Here is a 24221-nt window from a genome sequence, read left to right as displayed (position 1 = left end):
CAACAAGTAAAAGTTAGGCCGAGTCCCCGGATAGCACGTGATAAGACTGTAAAAAGGGGTGCCAACCTTGAGCAATCAATAAAAATGTGAAAATAGTTTCTGTGGCACCGCAGAAGGGACACAATTCTGTGTTATCGGGACATATACGATGAGATAAAACATTGGATGGTAAAATGTAATGTGCCAGTCGCCACTGCAAATCTCCGGAGCGCTTAGCAGTGGGTGCCTTGTACACAACATGCCAGTTGATCGAAGTAGAATGAGTGGTCTGAAGCATTCTCCCCCAATGTGCTTGTGGTTCCGCAGGTCTATTGGGAACAAGGGTTTTAACACACAAAGCGTAAACAGAAGATTTTTCCATCAATTTAAAGGAGGTGAAACCTTGAAAATGAAGCAAAAGCTCTGGAAAGGAATGTTGGGATAAAGAAAGGTTAGCTTCCACCTGTGGAATCCATTTCAGATTGGTTTGCTTGAAAAAGTGCAGAATCACAGAAAAGATTCTCCCAATAATTCGAATGGACCTCACTCCAGTGGCCACAGCCACGTCAGCAGCTGGCTTCCACTTGTAAGGAGAAGGAGTTCTGAGATCTTTTACCTTCGTACATCCAGCATCAACAAACTTCTGCACAAGAATACAATTGCTGCAGACCCCTTCAAAAATGGGGTTTAAAAAGATAGGCTCATTTAAAAACATTTCCAGGGAGTAGTCATTGTTATTTCGGCGAACAGTGACTGCCTGCCATGCCTTCAGCATGCTTCTATAAAACAGGGGGACTGATGCTATATCAACTTTCTTGGTGTCAATAAGGAACAGTTGCTGATCGTAGCCGAGTTTCCCCGCCTGCCGAAGCAGGCAGGAGCCAAGGCCTTCCACGAGACGTCCGTGTACAGCAATCTGCGAAGTGAAAGGAGGCGAAAAGCCATCACCTTGCTGGTAATAGCAATCAGCCCCTGTCCTCCTTCAGCAACAGGCAAGTTTAACACACCAGGTTGGAGCCAATGCTTTCCTCCCAAAAAGAAGTCAATAAGAATTGATTGTAATTTTTAAGAAACAAATCTGGGGGCTGCAGCGCTATAAAAACGTGCCAAAGCATTGATGCTGCAAGGTTGTTTATAACAAGGGTTCGGCCCCGATAGGAGAGTTGACAAAGTAAGCCCTTCCACTTTCGTAAACGTCGCTCAGTTTTAATTATTAGAGATTCCCAGTTTTTTAAAATGAAGTTCTCAGTTCCAAGAAAGACGCCTAGGTAAAGAATTCCATCCCTTTCCCATTTAAGTTTCTCGGGAAGAGTCGGAGGAATGGCGCCATTTTGTGGACCAAGATGGAGAGCTCTGCTTTTTCCCCAGTTCACTTTTGTGGAACTTGCCAAACCAAATTCATGAATGCAACGGACCAAGGCTGAGACGTCCTCATTCGAGCGAACGATTGCACAAAGATCATCTGCGTAAGCAATCACTTTAAACGGGTTCGCCATTGGTTGAGGAAGGAAACCAAGAAGACGTGCACGCAACCGAACGAGCAAAGGCTCAATCGCAAGGGAGTACAGGAGGCCAGAAAGAGGGCACCCTTGACGAATGCCTCTATTAACCGGGAAAGGGGGACATAAAATGTTGTTAACCTTTAAGAGACTAAAAGTGTTGTTATACAGTAACTGCACATGAGAGATAAAATTTTCCCCAAAACCAAACCCCCGTAAAACAGAGAAAAGATAAAAATGATCAATGGTATCAAAGGCCTTTTCTTGATCTAAGAACACCAACCCGACATTCCTTTGCTCAAGAGAACAGATGTCAATTATATCACACACAATGAAGATACTGTCATGAATTGTCCTCTTCGGGACACAGTAAGACTGATCTGGGTGTACGATCTCCTCGATTATGGCTTTAAGGCGGTTGGCAAGGGCCTTGGAAAATATTTTGTAGTCTGCACAGAGTAATGAGATGGGACGCCAGTTGTGTGGTTGCTGAAGGTCTCCTTTTTTGGGGATAAGGGCGAGGACAGCCCTCCGGCAGCTTAACGGCAGTGAGCTTGATCGTCGACCGTCGATTATAACCTCAAGTAGTTCTGGTCCGAGGAGGTCCCAAAAGGTTTTATAAAATTCCGCAGGAATTCCATCCAGGCCGGAGGCCTTACCCGAGGGTAGAGTTTGAAGAGCAGCTTGGAGTTCCTCCAAAGTTACTTCCTTGTCCATTTGTAGAACTGCAGATTTTGACAAGGTAGGTAAGGAAGAAGTCAGCACTGTTATCATTTTATTGTCAATTTTCGGAGCATGATAAAGTTCAGTAAAGTAGTGTCTGAGTGAGGCTCTGACATCTTTTTGATTGTGTGTTATCCTTCCTTCCTTTGTCCTTACTGAAGTTATCTGCTGACTTCTCTTTGTTTGATCTTCCAGTCCAAAAAAGAACTTAGAGGAGGTGTCCAGGTGGCACAAATTCTCCAGTCGGAGACGAATCAGCGCTCCTCTGGCTTGCTTTGCACAAAGTCCAGCAAGAAGAGCTTTTTTCTTCGCCAGCAAGAGGTTGGTTCTTTCATGATTTGAAGCCAAGAGGTTGGTCTGCAAATATAATATTTCTTTGGCAAGCAAGGATTGAAGGGCAGAGTCATATTTGGTGTGGTAGGCTCCATATTGTTGGCAAAAGGATCTTATTTGCACTTTGACGTTGTCCCACCATTTTCCAAGGCAGGGGAAGGAAGTTTTACGTTGGAGCAAGGCTCTCCAGAACACACCAAAGGCATCGACAAACAGTTGGTCATCCAAGAGGCTTGCGTTGAAGGTCCAGTAGGCAGCACCACGATTCCGAACTGGTTGGTGAATACGAAGTGCGACCATGTGATGGTCTGAGAAGCCGCTCGGAATAATGTCCATATTGCTCACAACATTTAAAAAGGTACTGTTGATGTAGAAACGGTCCAATCTTGCAAGTGATAGGTGGCCTTTTGAGCATCGACTCCACGTGTATTGGCGGAGAGAAAGATTGCGGATTCTCCACACACCAACCAGGGAAAACTTGGACAAGGCTTTCAACAAAGGCGCTGCGCTTGCTGGGTGCGGCTCCTCTCCATTACGATCAATGGTGGGGTCCATCGTGCAGTTGAAATCTCCACCCAAGCAGACAAGTCCATCAAAATCAATGTGTACAAGAGATGTTTCTAAGTGTGTGTAAAAGGCGAGTCTCTCCGTGCTATCGCTCGGTGCGTAGACATTCAGTACGGTGTGTTTAAAGCCATTATGTGTGAAGGTGAGTGAAATCAAATACCCTTTGATAATCTCATTAAAAACAACACTGGGACTGCAAAAGGAAGGTTGTATATAAACAGCTATCCCAGCCCTTGGGTGTTCCAGACTACTAAAAAACCATTTTCCCCTCATTATCCTTTGCCATTCACTTGCACAAGAGGAGCTACATCTAGTTTCTTGCAAAAGCAAAACATCAATGTGATTTGTCTCAACAAACTGTTTAAGTTCTGCTTTACGGATGGAGGAGCGTCCCCCATTAATATTTAAACTCGCTATAGAGAAGGCCATAGGCTAACATAGAGTTAGGGTGTGTCAAAAACTTAGTCTCGCTGTGTCTGCAGCTCATTCTTTGCTTTGAGGATGCATTTCCGGAGTCGATACACTTGTGATTCCGTCACACCAAGCTGTCCGGCTTTGAGGAGCAAAAGCTTCGCAGAGATTATAAAGCTGGACAAGTCAGGGAAAAAGTTTTTAATTTTAACATGTTTCTTGCGAAAGGTGTCATGAAGAAACTTTATGATATCAGCAGGTGGAACACTGGTAACACTCTCCGAATCTTGGGAAACTGGATCATTCCATGCTTCAGCACCGCCACAAGAACCAAGTGATGAGGCCCCGTCGGAATCATAATCCGAGTACCGACCGGTGTCCATTACATTATCGTTATGCTCCAAAGATGGAGCTGATGGTTTAATAAGGGAAGCCTCACATTCCGCTTCCAAAGGGGGAGAAGGAGTCGGAGGAGTCGGGGAAGGAAGAGTGGAGGGAGGAGGGGTGGGGGAGGAGGGGTGGGGGAGGTGGGGTGGGGGAGGTGGAGTGGGGGGAGGTGGAGTAGGGGGAGGTGGAGTAGGGGGAGGTGGAGTAGGGGGAGGTGGAGGGGTGGGAAGAGGAAGAAGATTAGAAGTGGGAGGGGGAGGAGGAGGAGGAGTGGGAGGGTGAAGAGGATGGGGAGGAGGAAGAATACTAATGGAAGGAACGTTATATTCCGCTTGAGATAAACCTGGTGTTTCACTAGTTGAAGCTTTACACCCTGATTCAACCAGGTTTGGAGTTATTGGTGACTTAGAAACGGTACACATTTCACTGTTGGTCTTTACAGGGAGGGGGGTTACAGTGGGTTCGGTGTTAATATCCAAGGTGCTTGTGACTATGGGAGTGGTCACGTGTGCTCCCTGCTGCACAAAACCAATCTCCTGCTCATGTTCACCAACCCCACCGACAAAAAAGTCATAATCTTCTGGAGCAATTACATCAAATCGATTTTTTGTTTTAAAAAGAGCATCTATTGTTGCTTCCAAACACGAGTCATTATTCTCGGCAGCCGGCGCCATCTTTTTTGCACAGCTCGCCGTCACATCTTGACTATTGTTTGAAGGAACAACGGTGAAGCTTTCGTCATCTGCCAGGGGGGGATTTACCTCCACTTTCGACGGCCCAGACAGATTGTTCGAGTTTGAAGCGTCACCAACGTGCCCAACTCTAGATATACCACTATTCGTCTCAATGGGTTCGACCACACTAGATATTCCACTTAATATATTCTTGGGGCAATTGCTTTTTAAATGTCCCGATTCACCACAGATAAAACAAGTTGTGGTCTCCGTTGCGATATAAATATGGTAATTGCGGTTTTTATTTTTTAAAGACATAACTGCATTGAGCGATTGAGTGTTGTTTTTTTAGAATGATATAGCAATGACGTCGGAACGACATGATGTGGCGAACCGAAGCGTCAGAGTGCAGTCGAAGTGGAATCATGGAGATTCGTGACACAACTGTGCCAAAAACGCTTAATGCAGCTACAATCTCCTCACTCGAGAAGAAGGGCGGGATGTTAGACAGTGTTAATTTTACCGCCATCGTATCGAGATAACTAACGTTAACGAAGACGTCTGGCGGTACGGATAGACCGGTTTCGACCGCCTGAGCCACGTGTCGCTCCTCCGACAAGAAAACCACGACACGTTGGCTCATTTTCGAAGCAGTGAGAACATTCTCGATTCCTACGAGCTCTCCCAGAGCCATCACCACGTTCTCAACACTAACTCCATCAGGTGGAGTAATTGTCACTCCATTTTTCCGAGTGAGTGACTCGTACACACTATTGTGCAAACGTCCGTTTGCCATAGCTTAAAGCAAAAGAAGAGAAGTTTAAGTTTAACAAAGGAAAACCGTCACAAGCAACCAGAAAGTGGGGTCAAATGAAGTACAAGGGAAAAGAAGAGTGAAAGGAAGAAGCGAAACCACCGATAAACGGCAGGCCTATGAAAACAAGGCAGATGAAAAAGTAGGCCCAGAAACCCGAAGGTTTCAAGGAAAACCCACAAAGCACCTACCGTGCGCGCTCTCCCTCTCTCTCTCATCTCAGCAGGAAGGGAAACGGAAAAAAAAACTCCACAAACACGTACGGGGACACAGAGGGAAACGAAATAGGGACAGGAACAACACCAACACAGCACAGTACTCACAGCTGCACACACAGAGCCGCCATAACGCCACACCCATGCACGACTCACCAACGACCAGCAGGGGGCGAGAGAGAAAGAGAGAAAGAGAGAAAGAGAGAAAGAGAGAAAGAGAGAAAGAGAGAAAGAGAGAAAGAGAGAAAGAGAGAAAGAGAGAAAGATCTGCAAAAAAATGATGTTCAAAGGGCACATGACCTTTGGCCCGTTGAACACAAAAACTAATGCTTTCATCTTTGCATCATAGTATAGACTTGTACCAAACTTTGTGAAAAGTCCTTCAGCAGTTCACAAGGTATCATGGTAACAAGAATCTGCTTTGCACTGACACAAAACCCCAAAAAACATTATGCCTCGACTGCAGAGGCATCGGATATTTAAAAAAAACAAAAAACAAACAAACAAGAACTACAATGGCACTGAATAGATTATCATTAAAACATTGTACATGAGCAGTCACACCTCTGGTGAAAATTGTGTCAAACGGATAAGTGGTTGTAGAGAAAGCAGAGAAAATTAGCACGGACAGGCATACATACATATGGGTAGATCAGGACATACATGCAGACAACCTGAAAACATAATGCCTCCAGCAGCTTCGTCAGCAGAGGCATAAAAAAGAAATGAGGGAAAGCAACTCAAACATGAAGATGCAAGAGGCAATGCTGTGATGAAGATCAGAATTGGACTCTTACAAAGCGAATCTAAGGAGGTCCTTTTGTGTGATGACTGAGCGACCACGTGACCTCAAGTAGTCAACGAGACTGCCCTGAAAAAAAAAAAAACATATTGGTAAGAGGTTAATGTCAAATGCTGCAACAGTGAAAATAAACCAAATATGAAGCACACATTTAGGGAAAATATTTCAATGCAAGCAAGACAGCATGAGCTGAAAGACAACCTTGCCCATGAATTCGGTAACGATATAGAGGTATTTGTCAATCACCACTCCCAGCAACTGCACGAGGTTGGGATGACGCAATTCGCTAGATGGGAGAAAGGGCAAAACGTAAGAAGTGTGTGAACGTTTTTGTTTTAATGTTGAAGTAAATCAACAAAAAAGTTAAGTAAAAACCCAGAAGACTAACACTTTTTCCATTTACTTTTGCTCTCAAATAAAAGCATACAAGCACAAATAATTTTAGCACGAGCAAAACCCACGCTCCGCGCGGTTTCTAGACTGAGTTCGTTAGGACGTCAATATATCCAGTGTTCACAATGTGATTTATAGAATTTCTTTATATACAATGTTGCTTGTTACATTTTTTGAGTCAAATGCACCTTCTGAGGTAGTCAGCATGTGCAGAAGGTTTAACATTGTAGACGCTGTTTTCTAGGAGTGGCATTTCGCCTCTCAGCGGTGACGGTCTGCGACGTCAGCGAATGACCGATGATGTCATGATGTCATTACCCCTCTCAGCGGTGACATCACACGTCACCACGGAAACTAATATAAAAATTAGAAAAATCGCCAAAAATTCCCAAACCTGTACATCTGGCACGATCTCACATAGCCTATGCTGTACATTAGACCGCAGAGCACCCGCATCCCGAAAGTGGTGACAATCCGTCCAGCAGTTTCGGAGGAGATACGTCCACAAAATATGGCTCAATGTATTAATATAATAATTAAAATTAAAATCAACAAGAACAAAAGGAATATAGTTAGCGATTGGCTCGATTCATTTCACCAGAAGTTTTTCGACGAAGCACAGACTTCCCGAGGAATAAAGCAAACAGTAAGCTAGAAGGGCACGAGGTAGAGCACGTCCCTCCACAAGGCTGAACAGTTTGTTTCCTATCCCACTGATAGGCCGGATCTGATTCCAAACCCAAAACAAAATCTAAACCGCTTCCTCTTATCAACTACCCAACTCATCCACGAAGTTTTGTCCGAATGAGTCCACAACTTTTTGAAATATCATGCGATCTATCATTTTTGTTTCCATCTCTCAATGGTGAAGAAGCAGTTCAAAAATTCTAAGATTGGGATCTGGATCTGGATAATCACCAAAATCGAAGCAATTTGTCCGAGTCACACACCCAACCTGTCCACAAAGTTACGTGAATCCTTCCACAACTCGAGATATCCCGCTCACAGACAGACAAACAAAGAACGATGTGCATAGCACAATACTTATAAAATCCAAATAAACAAGTTTCCATGGAAACAGCAACTTGGGAATTTTGAAAGTTTGACCCATCAAGTGTTTTTGCATGATGGGATGGTGTGCATAACAAATTGGGTTGATATATTTTCTAATGGCCACCTAATGTGTTTTGCATGTTTTGGATGGCACTGACCTTGAGCGTCGACTAATTTTATACACATACAGTGGTCTGAAAATGTATTCACCCCAACCAATGATACCATATTTAGCTGAATTACAAATGATGTAGAAACAATTTTTTCCAAATTAACTTGTCTGTTCATAAATGAAGAGATCAAACAAAACACTGTTATAGTTGAAGGTGGTTACATGTCAGGAATACCTGTAAAAAAACATGTATGAATCAAAATTCACTGGTTGTAAAAGTGTTCAGCTCCTTTGGTCAGGACTTAGTGGAAGCATTTTTTGCAGCAATGACTGTGATGAATATCTTTGGGTAGGTTACTACCAGCTTTGCACAGTGAGATGGTGAAATCTTTGTCCATTCTTCATGTGAAAATTGCTATATTTCTGCCAAGTTTGATGGGGATCGTCGATGGACTGCAATCTTCAAGTCTTGCCATTAATGTTCAATTGGGTTCAAGTCAGGACTTTGACTGGGCCACTCAAGAACCTTTATTTTCTTATCATCCAGCCACTCCAGTGTGGCTTTAGTTTTGTACTTCAGATCATTGTCTTGATGAAATGTGAATCTCATACCCAGTTTCAGATTCATGATTCACTCAAACAGGTGTTCATCTTGGATTCTCCTGTACTTTGCACTGCCTATTTTCCCTTCTATCCTGACAAGGTTACCACCAGTTCCTGCTGATGAAAAGCAGCCCCATGACATGATGCTGCCACCACTATGATTGACAGTATGGATGATGTGCAGTGTTCGGCTTGCACCAGCTATAACGCTTTGAATTTAGACTGAAAAGTTCAAATTTTGTCTCATCTGACCATAAAATTTTTGTCCACATGCCTGCAGCATCATCAAGATGCTTTTTCACAAAATCCCTAGTCATACTGTCTATAAATTACATATGCTGCATCCTCACCATCACGTTTAATAGACTATTTACTTTGACATTTTCCCTGTTTACAATCGAAACACACAGGCCATATTACAATCTTACTACATACTAACTATGGAGCCCCCCCCCTCCTTTCCACATTGTACATACAAGATTCAAGGCTCATGCAAGAGAAGTGAGAGAGAGTAAAAAGGCAACAGACTATTTTGCAGCAGTAGGTCACCAAGCAAGCAAATTGCTTTGGGAATTTGCTTCCTTGGTGACCAAATGCTGCCCCACTGCAGCAGTTGGTCACCAAGCAAGAGGATTAACAAAAAAGTACAAGAGGAGAGAGAGAGAGAAAAGGGGACGAAGCAGTAAAGTGCAAGTAGGGAGTTGGATTTAACTGTTACTGCAAGAACACATTTATCCTGAAGTTATTGGGGAGGGTCAGAGGGCTGAGAGAACAGAGGGAGTGAGGCCAATGAAGACAAGATAAAAATTATTTAAAGAAAAAAAAAAAAAGAAAGAAACAATAATTTATGATAAAATCAGTTTTGGAAGTTTTTCATCAGAACCACGTAGGATTTTCTTGTATACAAATGCTGCATGAAAAAAAAAAATTGGTGGAGAAAAATCAAAGCTCATACAAGTGCAAATACACAAAGAGCAAGTTTATGTCATCAAGCCAAAGTCACTGATCACTGCGTCACCAACGTCATCACGGAGGCCTCTGCTAAGAAGGACTGAGCGGTGGCATCATGCTTTATGCACTTCACAGCCACCTTTTGCTGTCTGTACCGCCCCTCCACAACATCTGTGAAAAAAAGAAAAGAGGACGACAAGGTTAAAATATGAAGTGTAATATGGAAAGTATGTATTATTCATGTCATCTTTCATTCACCCACAAACCCCACCCCCTTTTTTTTTTTCTTCAATCTTACAAGAGCCATCTTTGTAATGTAATGGAGTCAATCGTCCACGTCTATTGGAAAGGAGTAGGAGAAATGCACAAAACATTTGTGGAGAAAAAAAAAGAGAGGGGCATTTAGGACAACAGACATTCATCATTTGTGCAAATATTCTGGAAACAGTTCCTAACCGTGGTATTGTACAGTCCTTATGCAGTGATCCTCAACTCTCAACCCTCCCAGCCCAACCCCCCCCACCCCCACCCCCCAAACCCTCACACCTCCCCTTCCAATATCCTATCATTAAAGCATGCACAAATTCCTTTGGTATCCATACATGCAGCAATCACAATCACGCAAAACTTGTCAATGAATCAGCACAATAGTTGACACCTCATACTATTTGGCATGGAATCAAATTCGCAAGCGTCTGACATCCATATGTGAAAGAGCATCTTAGTGCACAAGTTGAAGGAACAGTTTCAACGGAAATGAAACTTGTAGTAATATATGATGCATGCAAATATAAACTATAAAAACTCAGTTGATGTTGGAATGTCAAACTTGTTCCACATGGTTCTGCAAAGTTGGGTTCCAAGTCATCATCAGAGTACATGTGGCTCTGCACTGCAACTCATCTACCACCAAATACCATCAGGAATTCTTAAGCGGTAAAGCAGCTTCAGTATTTGGCCATGTCCTTCCTTCAATCCGCCCTTCCAAAAAGAACCACAACTACTTAACACGGTGTTTAATTGTAAAGGGTATTTCTAAAGAGTATCATTAATTTCTAGGCATTGCCTATTTCATAATAAAAATGTCAAACCAAACTGCTTCCTACAGAGATCAGTGCAATTTTTTTTTGTTGTTGTTGTTGTTGTTTATACCTTTTGGGAGTTGTATTTTTGGTGTTTTTGGAAATATTTACAGTCTTGGCCAAAAATATTGGTACCCGTGCACCTTTTTCAAATAATGCACCATTTCTTCCAGAAAATTGTTGAAAATAAAAATATATATTTTGATATCCACAAAGGTATTTCTTTGGCTTGCAAAGGAACAAAATAAAGCAAAAAAAAAAAATCACTAAATCTCAGATTATTCCACACAGAAATCTTAAAATGGCCTGGACAATATTATTGGGACCTTTTAGAAATTCCTAGAAATACCTATATCTTAAGCAGGTGTATGTAATATAAAAAAAAAATCACTCATTCATCCAGTTTGAATGGAGCAAAGGAGTCATTCTGCTGTTTTGTGTCACTGCATGTACTGCAATGAGCATGGAGAAAATAAAACCAGAGAATTGTATGAGGAGGTCAGACACTAGATTGTAGACAAGTGTAGACAATCTCAAGGCTACCAGTCCATCTCCAGAGACCTTGATGTTCTTGTGTCTACCTTACACAATGTTATCAGGAAGTTTAAGGCCCATGCTACTGCAGCCAACCTCCCTGGACATGGCCGCAAGAAAAAAAAACTTGATCGAAGATTTCAACGAAGGATTGTTCCAACGGTGGAGAAAGCACCTCGATCAACTGCCAAACAGATTCAAGCTGACCTTCAGACACAAGGTACGACGGATGGTGCGAGTTAAAACTGTCACCAACTCAATGAAAGGGGTTCCATGGTGGGAGACCCAGGAATACCCCACTGCTGAGAGAGAGAGACATAAGAAAGCCAGACTAGCATTTGCCAAAACACACCTGAACAAGCCTAAACACTTTTGGGAGAAGGTCCTGTGGACAGATGAGACCAAATTAGAGCTTTTTGGTAAAGCACATCATTTTTGTTTACATAAAAAAAATTTAAAGCCTTCAAAGAAAAGAACACCTTCCCTACAGTCAACAAGGTGGTTCAGTGATGTTTTGGGGTTGCTGTGCTACCTCTGGTACTGGGTGCCTTGAATGTGTGCATGGTATCATGAAATCAGAAGATTACCAAGGTATGTTGGAGCGCAATGTTCAACCCAGTGGCAGAAAGCTGGGTCTCCGTCGATGGGTATGGATGGGTCTTGCAGCAAGACAAGGACCCCAAACGCACTTCAAAAAGCACCCAGGAATGGTTCAAGACAAATAGTCCATGAGCTGGACCCCCAAATTTCAGAGATCAGTATAAAACGAGGGGCAAAGCGGCACGTCATTTTTTTGGTAGGTCATAACGTTTAGTTTCGGAAATCGCTTGCTGGCCCTTCATGCAGGTTCGTTTTTTAGCGATATCCGCTAGGGGGTGCTAGTAGGGTGTAAAAATAACAATTCCTTTTTTCGCGGTATTTTACGTCTATTCATATCCTGCATCTTATCCAATGCTCGACTGAGGTGATTTCCTATTATAAAGTCGATAAATCCTTAAATTTAGAGTGGAAATTAACTGCAAATGAATTGAATTTCAAACATGTAAATGCAATTTTCTCTTACTTCACTGCACGCAGCGAATATCCGTTTTGTCAAGTTTGTTTTACACCAAAATATATACATCTTTCTAATTATCTTGCTAGTTTGTAAGTAGAAATATTGTCGGAAATTGGAATCTGGCGAGAGTGAGTTGATATATATATATATATATATATATATATATATATATATATATATATATATATATATATATATATATATATATATATATATATATATAGATATCTCTCCTGCAAATGACGTTGCGTTACCAAGTGCTTCTATCATTGACGGCATGGCCCTGGTCCATAAGATGAGTGGTCACAACCGAACATTTGCAGAAGTTTCCGAGGAGCTTTTCCAAACTGTCTTGCAGACCTACCCAGGCAGCAAACGCATAGACGTAGTCTTCGGGATTTCTCCATCAAGAATGCAGAACGAGTAAAGCGTGGTTCATCTCAAGGAGTCCTGTTTTCGGTTATAATCCCAACACATAGAATAAAGAACTGGAGGCGTTTGGTGGCATGTTCTGCTCGCAAGGAAAACCTTACCCACTTCTTCGCTCAGGACTGGCAGAATAAACAGAACAAACTTGGTGGGAAGGAGCTGTTCGTGACATATGGTAGCAAGTGCTTCAGCATTACAGAGGATGGAGTCACATTGGATGTTCAGCAACTTGCTTCAAACCAGGAAGAAGCTGATACACGGCTATTGTTGCATGCAGCTCATGCCGGGAAATCCAAATTCAAGTCAGTCGTCATAGTGTCAGAAGACACTGATGTCTTGATCTTGTGTCTGGCATTCTGCAGGAGGATACCGTGCAGGCTCTACATGCGCGTCGCTGCAAAGGGCAGGAACAAGATACTTAGACACAATTACACAAGAAACCCAGACACTAGATCAAACCAACACGGTCAAATTATTTTCGATTTGTGCAAAGAGCTGAACGTTCAGCCTATAAACCACTTTAATAATAACAATCTTCACTGTGACGGCAGGATGACATTTCGACAACGTAAGATATGGATCTCGCAATTAGACTGGACCTTGTACTCTACAGAAAGCGTCTCGTTAATAAAATAATTTGAAGTTATTCGAGACGAAAATCTCCCGACTAATCATGCAGTCCATGATAGCTCTTCCGTTACAACTATAATAAACAGCGATCAGTCTTCCATTACAAAATTTTGCCACAAAGTTCTTAACCAGATTCACGACTATTGATTCTTAACAAAAGTAAAATTTTCCATCTTGACATAGCATACCGCTCCATGAACACTACTAAATTCAGTTTATATTAATGGACTACTACTATATATCTAAGATGTGTATACTTTCATGCTTTACCCTCTGTATGTGATGGTGGTCAATAAATAATAATAATAATATTGGACAGCGGCAGTATGCTTTAACATATTGTGATGTAGGCGTGACATTTTCTATGCTGACTGCAATCAACGGCACTTTTATTTGGCACAGACTTGCCTCTTCCCATTTCAGTTTGCAAATAGAGAAAATGCCGACGAGTATGGGCTCCAGTCAAACTTCTGCAAAGTCGGTCTTGTTGATTTTAAAGATATTGGAGAAAAACACGTTTGAAGATTGAAAAAGTAGTTCATTATCATTAAATAAATTACATATAAAACGTAATTACACCATATTATTGTCACCAAAACACAAATTGATCTTGACAGTTAGATAATAAATACATTTTACTTCACAAACCTGCAAAGAAAAAAAAAAAAATCGGTTAGTTTGACCCTCAAAGAGCACCCCCAAGCGGATAACGCCTAAAAACGAACATGGATGATGGGCCAGCAAACATTTTCGTGAAATATAGGTTATTTCTCACCAAAAAAGTAAGGTCTCCCTTTGCCCCAAATTTGATACTGAATATTTGTCTAGCTCACGGACTAAAAATGCTGGACTGTTCTGAAGTGACCAGCAATGAGTCCAAATCTAAATCCCATTGAACACCTGTGGGGAGATCTGAAAACAGCAGTTGGGAGAAGGCACCCTTTAAATCTGGGGGAACTGGAACAGTTTGCACAAGAAGAGTGGGACAAACTGCCAGTAGAAAGGTGTAGGAAGCTTATTCATGGAGAGAGGAAGTGCTTGAATGCAGGTATTTTGTCCAAAGACTGTGCTACCAAATATTAAGTCGAGGGTGTCAATAATTTTGTCAATGCCATTTATTTTTATTTTCTGATTTAAAAGGACATATTCAGTTCTGAATCAAAAACAAAGGTTCTGTGATATTAACAGTGAAATAAAGAATTCCAGAAACCAAATACTTTGGTCAATTTCAACTTATTTTTAATAGAAAATTGTGAGTCATTTGCAAAAAAAAAAGTGCAACGGTGCCAATATTTTTGGCCACGACTATATGTTTCTGTTCCTCTTTGTTCTCAGCTGTACAAACCACACTCTGCTCTATCTACTTTCATTTCCTTCTTCTTTTTTTTTTCAATTCACCCTTTCCACCATTAGGGTAGTGTCCCGACAGCGTGTGAATGTATCTCCTGCCATAGTGGAGAGGTTCCTTATCCAGCCCAACACAACTCTTCTGCAATGGCTCCTGATTACATAAATGCTCGAATCCTCAATAATTGTGCTTTGGTCTCATCATACCCTCTGTCCTATCTTTCACACATTATTTTTGAATGGGAAACTTCCTCCATCAAAGGGCGGAGGAGCTCCTTGTGAGCCAACAGCCATCCATATCTAGTGCCCAACTGTGTCTGCGGACGTCCTCCTGCAGTTGGGTCACTTCTTATTAGGAGGTTGGTGGCAGGATTTGCACTCCGGCCACCGTAAAACCCTTCATTCCGCAAAACGCAAAAACGCAAAAAAATCTGAAAACCCACTCCGTGGGAGTACCTCCTGTGCAGCTTCCCTTCGCAGGGCAGCTCACCGGATGACGGGATTGGGGCAAAGCCTTTGGGACCGCCAATCTTTGATGATAGGAGGGAAACCACGGGGTAACATCCCTGGGTCAGATTGAGGGAGAGTGTGTCGGAGTGGTGCTGAGGTGTCGTTCACCAGACGGCGGTCTCCTTGGGTCAACCTGAGGCGGTCCCTTCGGGTGGGTGCCTGGAATGTCCTATCCCTAAGAGAGGATGATCACCTGTCTCTGTTATCATCTGAGCTCGAGCGTTTGGACATCGGGATTGCAGCTCTCTCTGAGGTTCGGAGACCGGATTGCGGCGAGATAATGGTGGGTGGTTACACCTACTATTGGTCTGGTCGCTCTGATGGTTACCATACCCAAGGAGTTGCTGTTGCTGTGTCCAATAAGCTGACCCCAATGATAATTGAGGTAACACCGGTCAACGAGTGTATTATGAGATTAAGGATTCGTCACTCCTTAGGTGTCATTTCCCTGGTCTCTGTTTATGCTCCGACTGAGGCGAGTGATCTCACCGTGAAGGATGCATTCTACGCCACTCTCGAGTCTGTGGTTAATCAGTGCCCCAGACGAGATACACTTCTAGTCTTGGGGGATTTCAATGCATCGACTGGAACTGATAGGGATGGTTATGAGGTGTGTGTTGGTCCCCATGGGTCAGGAACTATGAACCAGAATGGCAGTAAGTTCCTTGACTTTGCAAGAAGTCATGGACTTAGGGTGGCTGGTTCATGGTTTCAGCGCCCACAAGCTCATCGCTGGACTTGGTATTCCAACGCTGGCGGTGTGGCAAAGGAGATTGACCATGTCCTCATTGACGGTCATTGGAGGATGATCCAGAACTGCAGGGTCTACCGGAGTGCTCAGTTCCTCAATACTGACCACAGGCTTGTTGTAGCAACTCTAAAGCTGCACCTTAAATCCTGGAGAATGGTACCATCCCAGCCTCGGCTGGATGTTGCCAAGCTCGAGGGATGAGAGAGTAGCTGAGGAGTTTGCGAACAGGCTGAGTGGACACTTGGGGGGTCTGGGTGCTTTGGGGGGTCCTGAAGAGTTGTGGAGCGCCTTCAAGACCACCGTCCTTGATGTTGCCGGTGGATGCCTTGGAGCTCACCGCAGGGCAAAGAAGAATTTTGTCTCTCAAGGGACACTGGATACCATTGACCAGAGTTGCAGGGCCAGGCTGAATGGCAGAGCTGAGCTGTTCAGGGAGCTGAGGCGTAAAACTGTACGTGCACTAAGGGTGCACAAGGAGGCCTATGTGCGAGGAATCTGTGAGGGGGTAGAGCATCACCTGTGGACAGGTGATTCTCGTCCCGCTTACAGGGGAATTCGCGCATTACGTTCATCCAAGCCCATCCCTCGGAGCACTACAGCTCGAGCAGAGAGTGGTAGGCTCTTGACAGAGGAGTCTGAAGTGAAGGCCCGCTGGGCCGGTTACTTTGAGCGGTTGTACCAGGCTGATCCCCCAACTGTCGAGTTGGACGTCAAGGGTGTTACAATCCCTGTTGCTGACCCTCAGCTGACTTATTTCCAGTTGTTACTGGAGTTCGTCAGGGATGTGTACTTGCCCCCACACTTTTCAGCACTTGTATGGACTGGATTTTAGGGAGGATGTCGGAGAGATCAAGTTGCGGTGCATCATTTGGGAATGTCAAGATCTCGGACCTTGATTTTGCAGATGATGCAGTTATCTTTGCGGAGACTTTAGACATCCTCTTGGGGGCCCTCGAGGTGCTGAATGAGGAGTCGGAGCCGTTGGGATTACGGGTTTCTTGGGTCAAAACTAAGATCCAGGCTTTCGGTGACATCTTGGATGCTGCTGTCCTGTCTGTGTCTCTTTGTGGTGAGGATGTTGAGGTCGTGGAGAGATTTACTTACCTTGGCAGTGATATTCATGTCTCTGCTGGCTGCGAGTCAGAGGTCAATAGACGTCTGGGTCGGGCCTGGGGAGTCATGGATTCACTGGATCATGGGGTGTGGCGCTGCCGGTACCTGTGCGGGAGGACGAAAGTCCGAGTCTTCAGGTCCTTGGTACTTCCAGTCTTGCTCTATGGGTGCGAGACTTGGACTCTGACCAAGGATCTGAGACGGAGACTTAATTCCTTTGGTACCAGGTCTCTTCGGAGAATCCTTGGCTATCGCTGGTCGGATTTTGTGTCCAACGAGCGGTTGCTGAGAGAGACTCGGATGAGATTTGTTACCTGCATAGTCCGTGAGCATTAGTTGCGGCTGTATGGACATGTGGCTCGTTTTCCTGACTCTGATCCTGCTCACCAGATTCTCTCAGCGAGGGAGTCTCATGAGTGGAGGAGGCCAGTGGGCCGACCACGTGCCTCATGGTTGCAACAGGTTGACCATCATCTCAAGGAGATGGGGATGGGCCTGGCATCTGCCTGGGGGATGGCAGACGGAGGCCCCTGGAGTACCGGCGGAAAGTGGACGCAGCGACGCGCTGTTCTGGCACATGCTCCCATACCTGACCTGACCTGACCTCCATCATGGAAAGTTGCAAACATGGCAAGGATGCCTCCTATGCATGGCTCGGATGCCTATGCAAAAAGGTTCCAAAATTGATCCCCTCAATGACACACCAATCACCCTTTTCCCAAACATAATCAGTGTAATGGAGTGAATCATTACAGCAGCCTGAGATACTACAACTTCTTTAACTTCAAATTTCTGACAACCAGGTAGTCTTCCAATTTGTGACCCTTGTGACCAAATTTGTGACCAAATGTGACCCTTGATGACATCCTTTCCCCATAATCATTTCCTTCAGGCTTGGATTCCACAAGCCTGAAAGGAATGACCATGCGGCTTGGTGCCTACCTGCATTTATTCATCCCCTCATTCACCAAATTGTGGCATTGCCCCTTATCCATAGTCTCATCCTCACTATATCATGCACTCACCCAGGCACATCCGCTATATCTTGTACATAGTGTTTATTTCCCGTTATGGTCCTCCACAGAGCATTTACTCATTTTTATATTTTTCCTTGTGCATACCCATCATCCCCGTACTGCTTCAGTAGTTTGTTGGCCCAATGCCGCCGTTCAGCTCAACTCTGAGCCAAGAACCTTGTATAAAACATTATTCTGCACTTACTAGTCTTCAGTTGTGTTACATGGAAAGGGGAGGGTGGGATGCATAGCTACACTGTGATAAGTGCAACATTATCAGTGTGTTTCAAGTAGTTTAGATTGCCATGTAACAAGGACCTGTCAGAACAAGTAGTTTAGTTTGACGTGACACTGAGGAGGGAGCGTATATAATACATCGACAGGATAATCAGGGTTTGCAGGCGGGGCTAGGTGAGGACATCCCATCACACACTTCAAAAGGGCGATCACAATCTCTGGATGATTTGTGCAAGCCATGGTGGCACAATGCGCTGTAAGGCCTGAAAGCATGCAAAGACATACTTTTATTGGGGCCGTCCCATGGGCGGGACAGCCTGGAGGACGAGAAGCACCACCAACAGAGAAAGGGCACACAAGAGCTCCCAGCATTCAGGAGGATTCGAGAGTGAAGGAGATGCGCCTTGAGAGAGCACGGAGAGCAGACCAGGACGACTCGTGTGAAGAAACGTGGTGGAAACGACAGAGGTCACGATGGCTGGTTCGTTGAGGGTGCACGTCCGAAGGTGCTAATCGCCGCTAGTGCTCCTCCTGGTTGGCTTATCTCATCTTTGGCTCGCTTCGTCTCCAGATGTTTCGTCGTTGCTCAGGGAGGACAGCTCTCCGAAATGTGGATACTATTCTCAAACTGCATCATCGCCTTCCACTCCACGCAAAGGAAATTCCTCGCCTGCAATTTTAATGTTTGTACAAGTGTGATCTGTGGTGCCTTGTGTGTGTGTGTGTGTGTGTTTGGATTTGCTCCATTTATTTCTATTTCATCATTGTATACAAGTTTACGTGTTCCCTTCTTCCTCTGTGTCTTTTGATTTGCATGGTTTGTTCCAAACTGCTTGTCCCATCCACCTTTCCCCTCATATTCTTTATAAATAAACTTTTTAAAAAGGTAAGAAACATGTTTGACAAGAAAAAAAAAAGTAAGAAACAGTATCAACTTATTGTGCGTGTCAAATTTGACATATTTGTGACCGACTCACCATGAAATTATGTCCACAAATTAAGAACAGAAATAGAAATACAATTTTGTTACAAAACAGAATTTTTTTTAACCACAATTTACTAATTACTGGAAGAAAGAACCTTTTATTTTTTTTCATGTCAATGCTATGCAAGTCTGCATACTCAATAAAAGTCTCTTACCTCCAAATTCTCCTTTGCCGATAACTGCTCCAAGATCTAGCTCTGATTGGTTGATGAGCCAGCCCGCTACAAAGGAGGGGTGGGAGAGGGGTTGGAGAGATGTGGGGAAAAAGTCGAGGTTTGGTAAGTAAGTATTGTTGGGGAAAATAAATCTTCATAACCAACTAACCGACCAACCAAACTCTCCCATGTCCATCAAATTCCTATCAAATACCTGAAATATTAAATTCATGAATACCTGCTTTCCACGAGATGGCATTGCAAACATTCAGGTGCCTTACATGATGACATGCAAATTTTTAACAAGTTAAAATAATGCTTCTGGCTCATTGATAAAAAAAAATATTAATCATGACAACAAATGACAAGTTTGAACTCAACAAGGATGAGTCAGTTAGGAGTGAGCAGAAAAATAAATAGATAGAAAATCAAGGTAATCAGGGCAGAGATAAATATAGCTTGGCCCATCATGATGTGCTGTATCCTCAACTTAACACTTATTTACTGCAGAAAGGGCTAATTACACAGTTAACCCAAAGTAGGGACTTTTCCTACAGGACCACCACAATGACCAACTCAACTATAAAATACAATGGGATTTTTAATGTTTACATATCCAGATGGGATGCATCAAAAAGGAAGTTCGAGTTGAAAATACTTGACCCCAATGAGAATCAAACTAATAACTGGACAGCTCACAAGTGAGCAAGCAGCATAAAAAATAAAAAATAAAATAACCAAAAAAAACTCGACGTTGTGACATCGACCGATATGCTACCAACCCACATTATTATATCATTATACATACTTGTACCAAGTTTCATTTAAATCCCTTAAGCTGTTCTCAAGTATCACATTCTTACCTGGCATGACCTCTGACCTCCTGATGTCAAAATATAATCAGTTCATCTTTGCATCATAATTTCTACATTTTTTTTGTATACCTTGTCGAGACTCGTGAGAGAGCCAACACACAACGCACGGCAAGGGGGGCATGAGACAAGAGGGGCGGAAGTGGGAAGAACAAAACAGTGGGAAACAGACACATTAGGAGATCTGTGGTAGGGAGAGGGATGGGACGGGGAACATGGGGAATGGAAGATGGACATTACAGGACTTTCAGGAAGGAAAGCAGGGAATTTGAAGGAGGTGGGCTTGGGTGGATTATCGGGGGTAGAAAAGATCGAGGATTTGGATGGGGGATGATAAGAGGTGGTGGTGAACAGCTGTTTTGAAAGCCTGGAAGGAAGAATGGGAATGAATAGAGTGAGGGAGTTTATTCCAAAGGCGGGGAAAAAGAGGAATGAAAGAGTGAAGATGAGCAGTGATTCGTTATTTTGGTAGTTTTACCAGAAGGGGGTTATTGGCGGACCTTGAGCGCCCTGCAGAAATGTGGTGGGGACAAATCGCAGAGAGAGCAGGGGGGTGAGGCTGGAGAGGAGACGGTAGAAGACAGAAAGACCACTGACCAACCTGTGGTGATTGAGTGAGAGGCCCAACGACTCAGCCTCATTGTGGGAGATGCCAATGATCCGAAAAGCCTTGGTTTCCACAGCGTGAAGCCGAGAAAGGTGAGAGGCAGGAGCACCAGCCCCGAGTGGAGAGCAGTATTCCATCAGGCTGCGGACAAAAGCTTTGTAAGTGGTCAGTAGCTCAGATTGGCTGAGGAAGGACTTTGCACGACGGAGGATTCCCAGTCGGCGACTGGCTTTGGAGGCGAGGTTTGAAATGTGGCTTTCCCAGGAAAGGTCATGGCAGATAGTGAGACCCAGAGGCTTGAAAGAAAGGACTTCTTCCAGAGGATTGTTGAGAAAGTGGATGGGGGGGTTTTCTAAACGGTCCTTTCGGAGAGACAGTGAGAGTGTGAGATTTGTCCGGATTGAAAGACATGTTCCACGTGTTGGACCAGTTTGTGATTTTATCCAGATCTGCAGTGAGCGAAGAAGCTGCTGTTTGCCAGTCTGAGGGATGACGGATGGTACAGCAGAGGGTGGAGTCATCAGCAAAGAGATATAGAGGATTTTCCAGCGTCGGAGAGATCGTTGAGGAAAACCAGAAAAAGAACAGGGCCCAGAACGCTACGTTGAAGAACTCCAGCCTGGACAGGAAGAGGGGATGAAAGAACTCCATTTAGGGCCACACGTTGACTGCGACAGGAGAGGAAGTCAGTGAGCCATGAGTGGAGATGGCCTTGAATACCATGGGAAGAGAGTTTGGTGAGCAGGGCAGGGTGCCGGACTGTGTCAAAAGCACGTGATATGTCTCGGGATACGGCTCGGATTTCCTGTCTGGCATTGAGGACCTCCATCCATTGTTGGGAGAGCAGAAGCAGCATATCCAGTGTAGAGTGACCTGGTCTGAAATCAAACTTTATCACGTTTGGTCAAAACCCATCAATGGTTCACAAGTTATTGCAGTAACAAAATTTTTACCCAACATGACCACTGACTTTTGACATCATGACCCCATAATCAAAGTAGTTGATCTTTAAATCACGACACATACTTGTACCAAGTTTGACTTGGATCCCTTCAGCCATTCTTAAGTTATTATGGCAACAAAAACCTATCACAGATGTGTGGGACAGCCAGATGGCCAACCAAAAACATAATGCCTCCAGTGACTTCATTAACGGAGACATAAAACAGGCCAAGAATCTGTTGTCAGACTTGGCTGATCGAATTTTATTCCAAACACCATTAATTACAAAAATGTGTGCACACAATTACAATTCAGAAAATGGAAGATTACATTGAACAAGACACTGTAAAAATAAAAAAAATAATAAAGAGCAATATACGCCCACAACCATCCTTGACCATGTTTGTGGACCGTCGGCCGAGGACCTCACTCTTTCACCTTTATTCACTATTAAATTTGTTTTCTCTGTAACCGCTGTGAGCGCTCAACACAAAACTTTCAACATAGAAGAACCGATCCATGGAGAACTTTTAACAAAGTTACATGGGGATTGTATGAAAAATGTGGCTGACGTTCCAACAAAAATAAAACAATAAAAAATAATTAAAATCTGTTTTATATGGGGATGGGTTGCAGGGTGTTTCACGTATCAGGAATAAGCGGCCTCGACTTTATACAAGGTTGCAAGGTAATAATTCAAGACAAAAGATAAACCAAATTGGACAATCGAGATCATTTGGAACATATCAGTACCTCTGGCAAACACATCCTGAGCAGCCAAAACACCTTCTATTGATTTTGGCTTGGATAACCGTGTGCAGAGACCATCTTCATCCTGACTGTAGTGCTAAGAGGAAAGAAACAAAACAAATATGGCACAACAAGATTGTGGTTAATGTTAAATTACAAAATCAGCATGAATGAAAATATACCGATAAAGTTCACCCTTTGAGACACGACAAGAAAATGGAACAAAAGCTAGAAGAACTAAGAACATTACGATTCAATTTACCAACAAACCAAGGACAAACACCATAGAGTCTTGGAAAAGCTTCGTGGCTTAGTAAACGATGCCACGAAGGAAAAAGATAATGTTCGTACAGCCAAAGCACAACGTTGAAATCGAAAGACAATAGCAGCCACCTTGATTCACAGGCAATTCATCAAGATGTGACAAGAACAAAATCTTCATGTTCCAGATTCATAATGAAAAGCAAATTAAATCGAATAATTGAAACAAAAGAGAAAAGCTTCTGGAATGTTCATGACACTGAAACTCCCACAAACCTCGACGAGCTTGATCAAGTTTTCAAAGTAACTTTCCTCATCAATTGTAAGGCGTGGTGGACAATTGATTATACGGTAGTGCTCCACCTTTCCAGCAGCACACACGCACAGAGTATAGTCCCCTGGGTAGTTGGTACTTTCCCGCACCAAGAACAAGCCGGTCTCTGCAGGGACCAGCAGATTCTCAGCCTGATCACGTGATATCTTGCCGTGAAACCAACTTGAGGGGTGAGTGGGAAGTTGGGGTGGGGGTAGAATGCAAAGGAGATGAAAAGATGACAATCTTGTAATGTGGTATCCAACCCGTTGCAAGTTTGTGTGATCAAGTATATAATTACAACGAAAAGCAAAATAAATTTTAAAATTCTCAAAACAAAGTGTTGACCTATTCATTGCTAATATTAGAGGCAATGACCTACAAGACAAGCCCGACACACAAATTATTTTTCCACCATTGAAAACGGAAGCCGTTTCAGGTGAATCGGAGTTTGGTCATAAAAAGCAAGAACGACTGCCATTGAAAGTCAAATTAGCATTTTCTATATTTGCCATTACTTTGATCAAGAAAGAGCTTCAGAAAATGCTGTGAGACGAGAGCACCAATTCTACATTATAGCAAAGGAAATCATTAAATAAGATGACCTAAAATTACAATTGAGAGTACGTGGTATAAAATTTACGTGACGATTAAAAATGCAACACCACAATTACACAATACTGTATGTACAAGGTGAAAATGCATCGTCGTGCATAAGAAGATGGGCAATGTCTTAACAGAAGTAACTGCATAAGCTTGCTGAGATTCAATGTAAACTGTCTGTCTAGTCAAAGTTAAAGTATAATTTTTTTAAGGTAATCGCCAACAAAACAGAACACTACCTACCTTTGGAGTGACGGATGAAATTTATAAATCCAAATTCTACAAAATGTACTTTTACCCAGGAATCTTTCTTTGCACATCCACAAACAAGTAAACAAAAATAAATAAATGAGGCATTGCATGCACACAAACACACAAACAAGCAGGGTAGCTTAGAGGTAGGGGCACTCACCTTTGAGAGGTCTCACTTGGGTTGGAATCTCAACCCTGCTATAAACTGTTACGCTGGTATACCACGGAGAAGGCAAGGCCACACTCAATGTGTGTGTCA

At 43.3% G+C, this 24221-nt stretch overlaps 1 protein-coding gene across 4 annotated transcripts in view; it reads right to left on the bottom strand.

The window, feature by feature from the left end:
- CSK (C-terminal Src kinase) overlaps positions 1-24221 on the bottom strand; it is a 104162-nt gene that overhangs the window by 14054 nt on the left and 65887 nt on the right. For all 4 annotated transcript variants that reach the window (XM_085847333.1, XM_085847334.1, XM_085847336.1 and 1 more), the window contains exons 5-10: positions 23071-23290; positions 22537-22630; positions 19363-19428; positions 9588-9687; positions 6606-6690; positions 6400-6473 (exon numbers count right to left, since the gene is read on the bottom strand). In XM_085847333.1, coding sequence (XP_085703459.1) covers positions 6400-6473; positions 6606-6690; positions 9588-9687; positions 19363-19428; positions 22537-22630; positions 23071-23290 — 639 coding nt within the window. The remainder of the gene's footprint in view (positions 1-6399; positions 6474-6605; positions 6691-9587; positions 9688-19362; positions 19429-22536; positions 22631-23070; positions 23291-24221) is intronic.

The sequence above is a fragment of the Eptatretus burgeri genome, chromosome 11 (assembly GCF_056783735.1).
Source record: "Eptatretus burgeri isolate ZD-2024b chromosome 11, Ebu_testis_v1, whole genome shotgun sequence".
In the NCBI taxonomy this organism is placed as follows: Eukaryota; Metazoa; Chordata; class Myxini; order Myxiniformes; family Myxinidae; genus Eptatretus; species Eptatretus burgeri.
The sequence above is the reverse complement of the archived record's forward strand: the minus strand, read 5'-3'. Positions and strand labels throughout refer to the sequence as shown.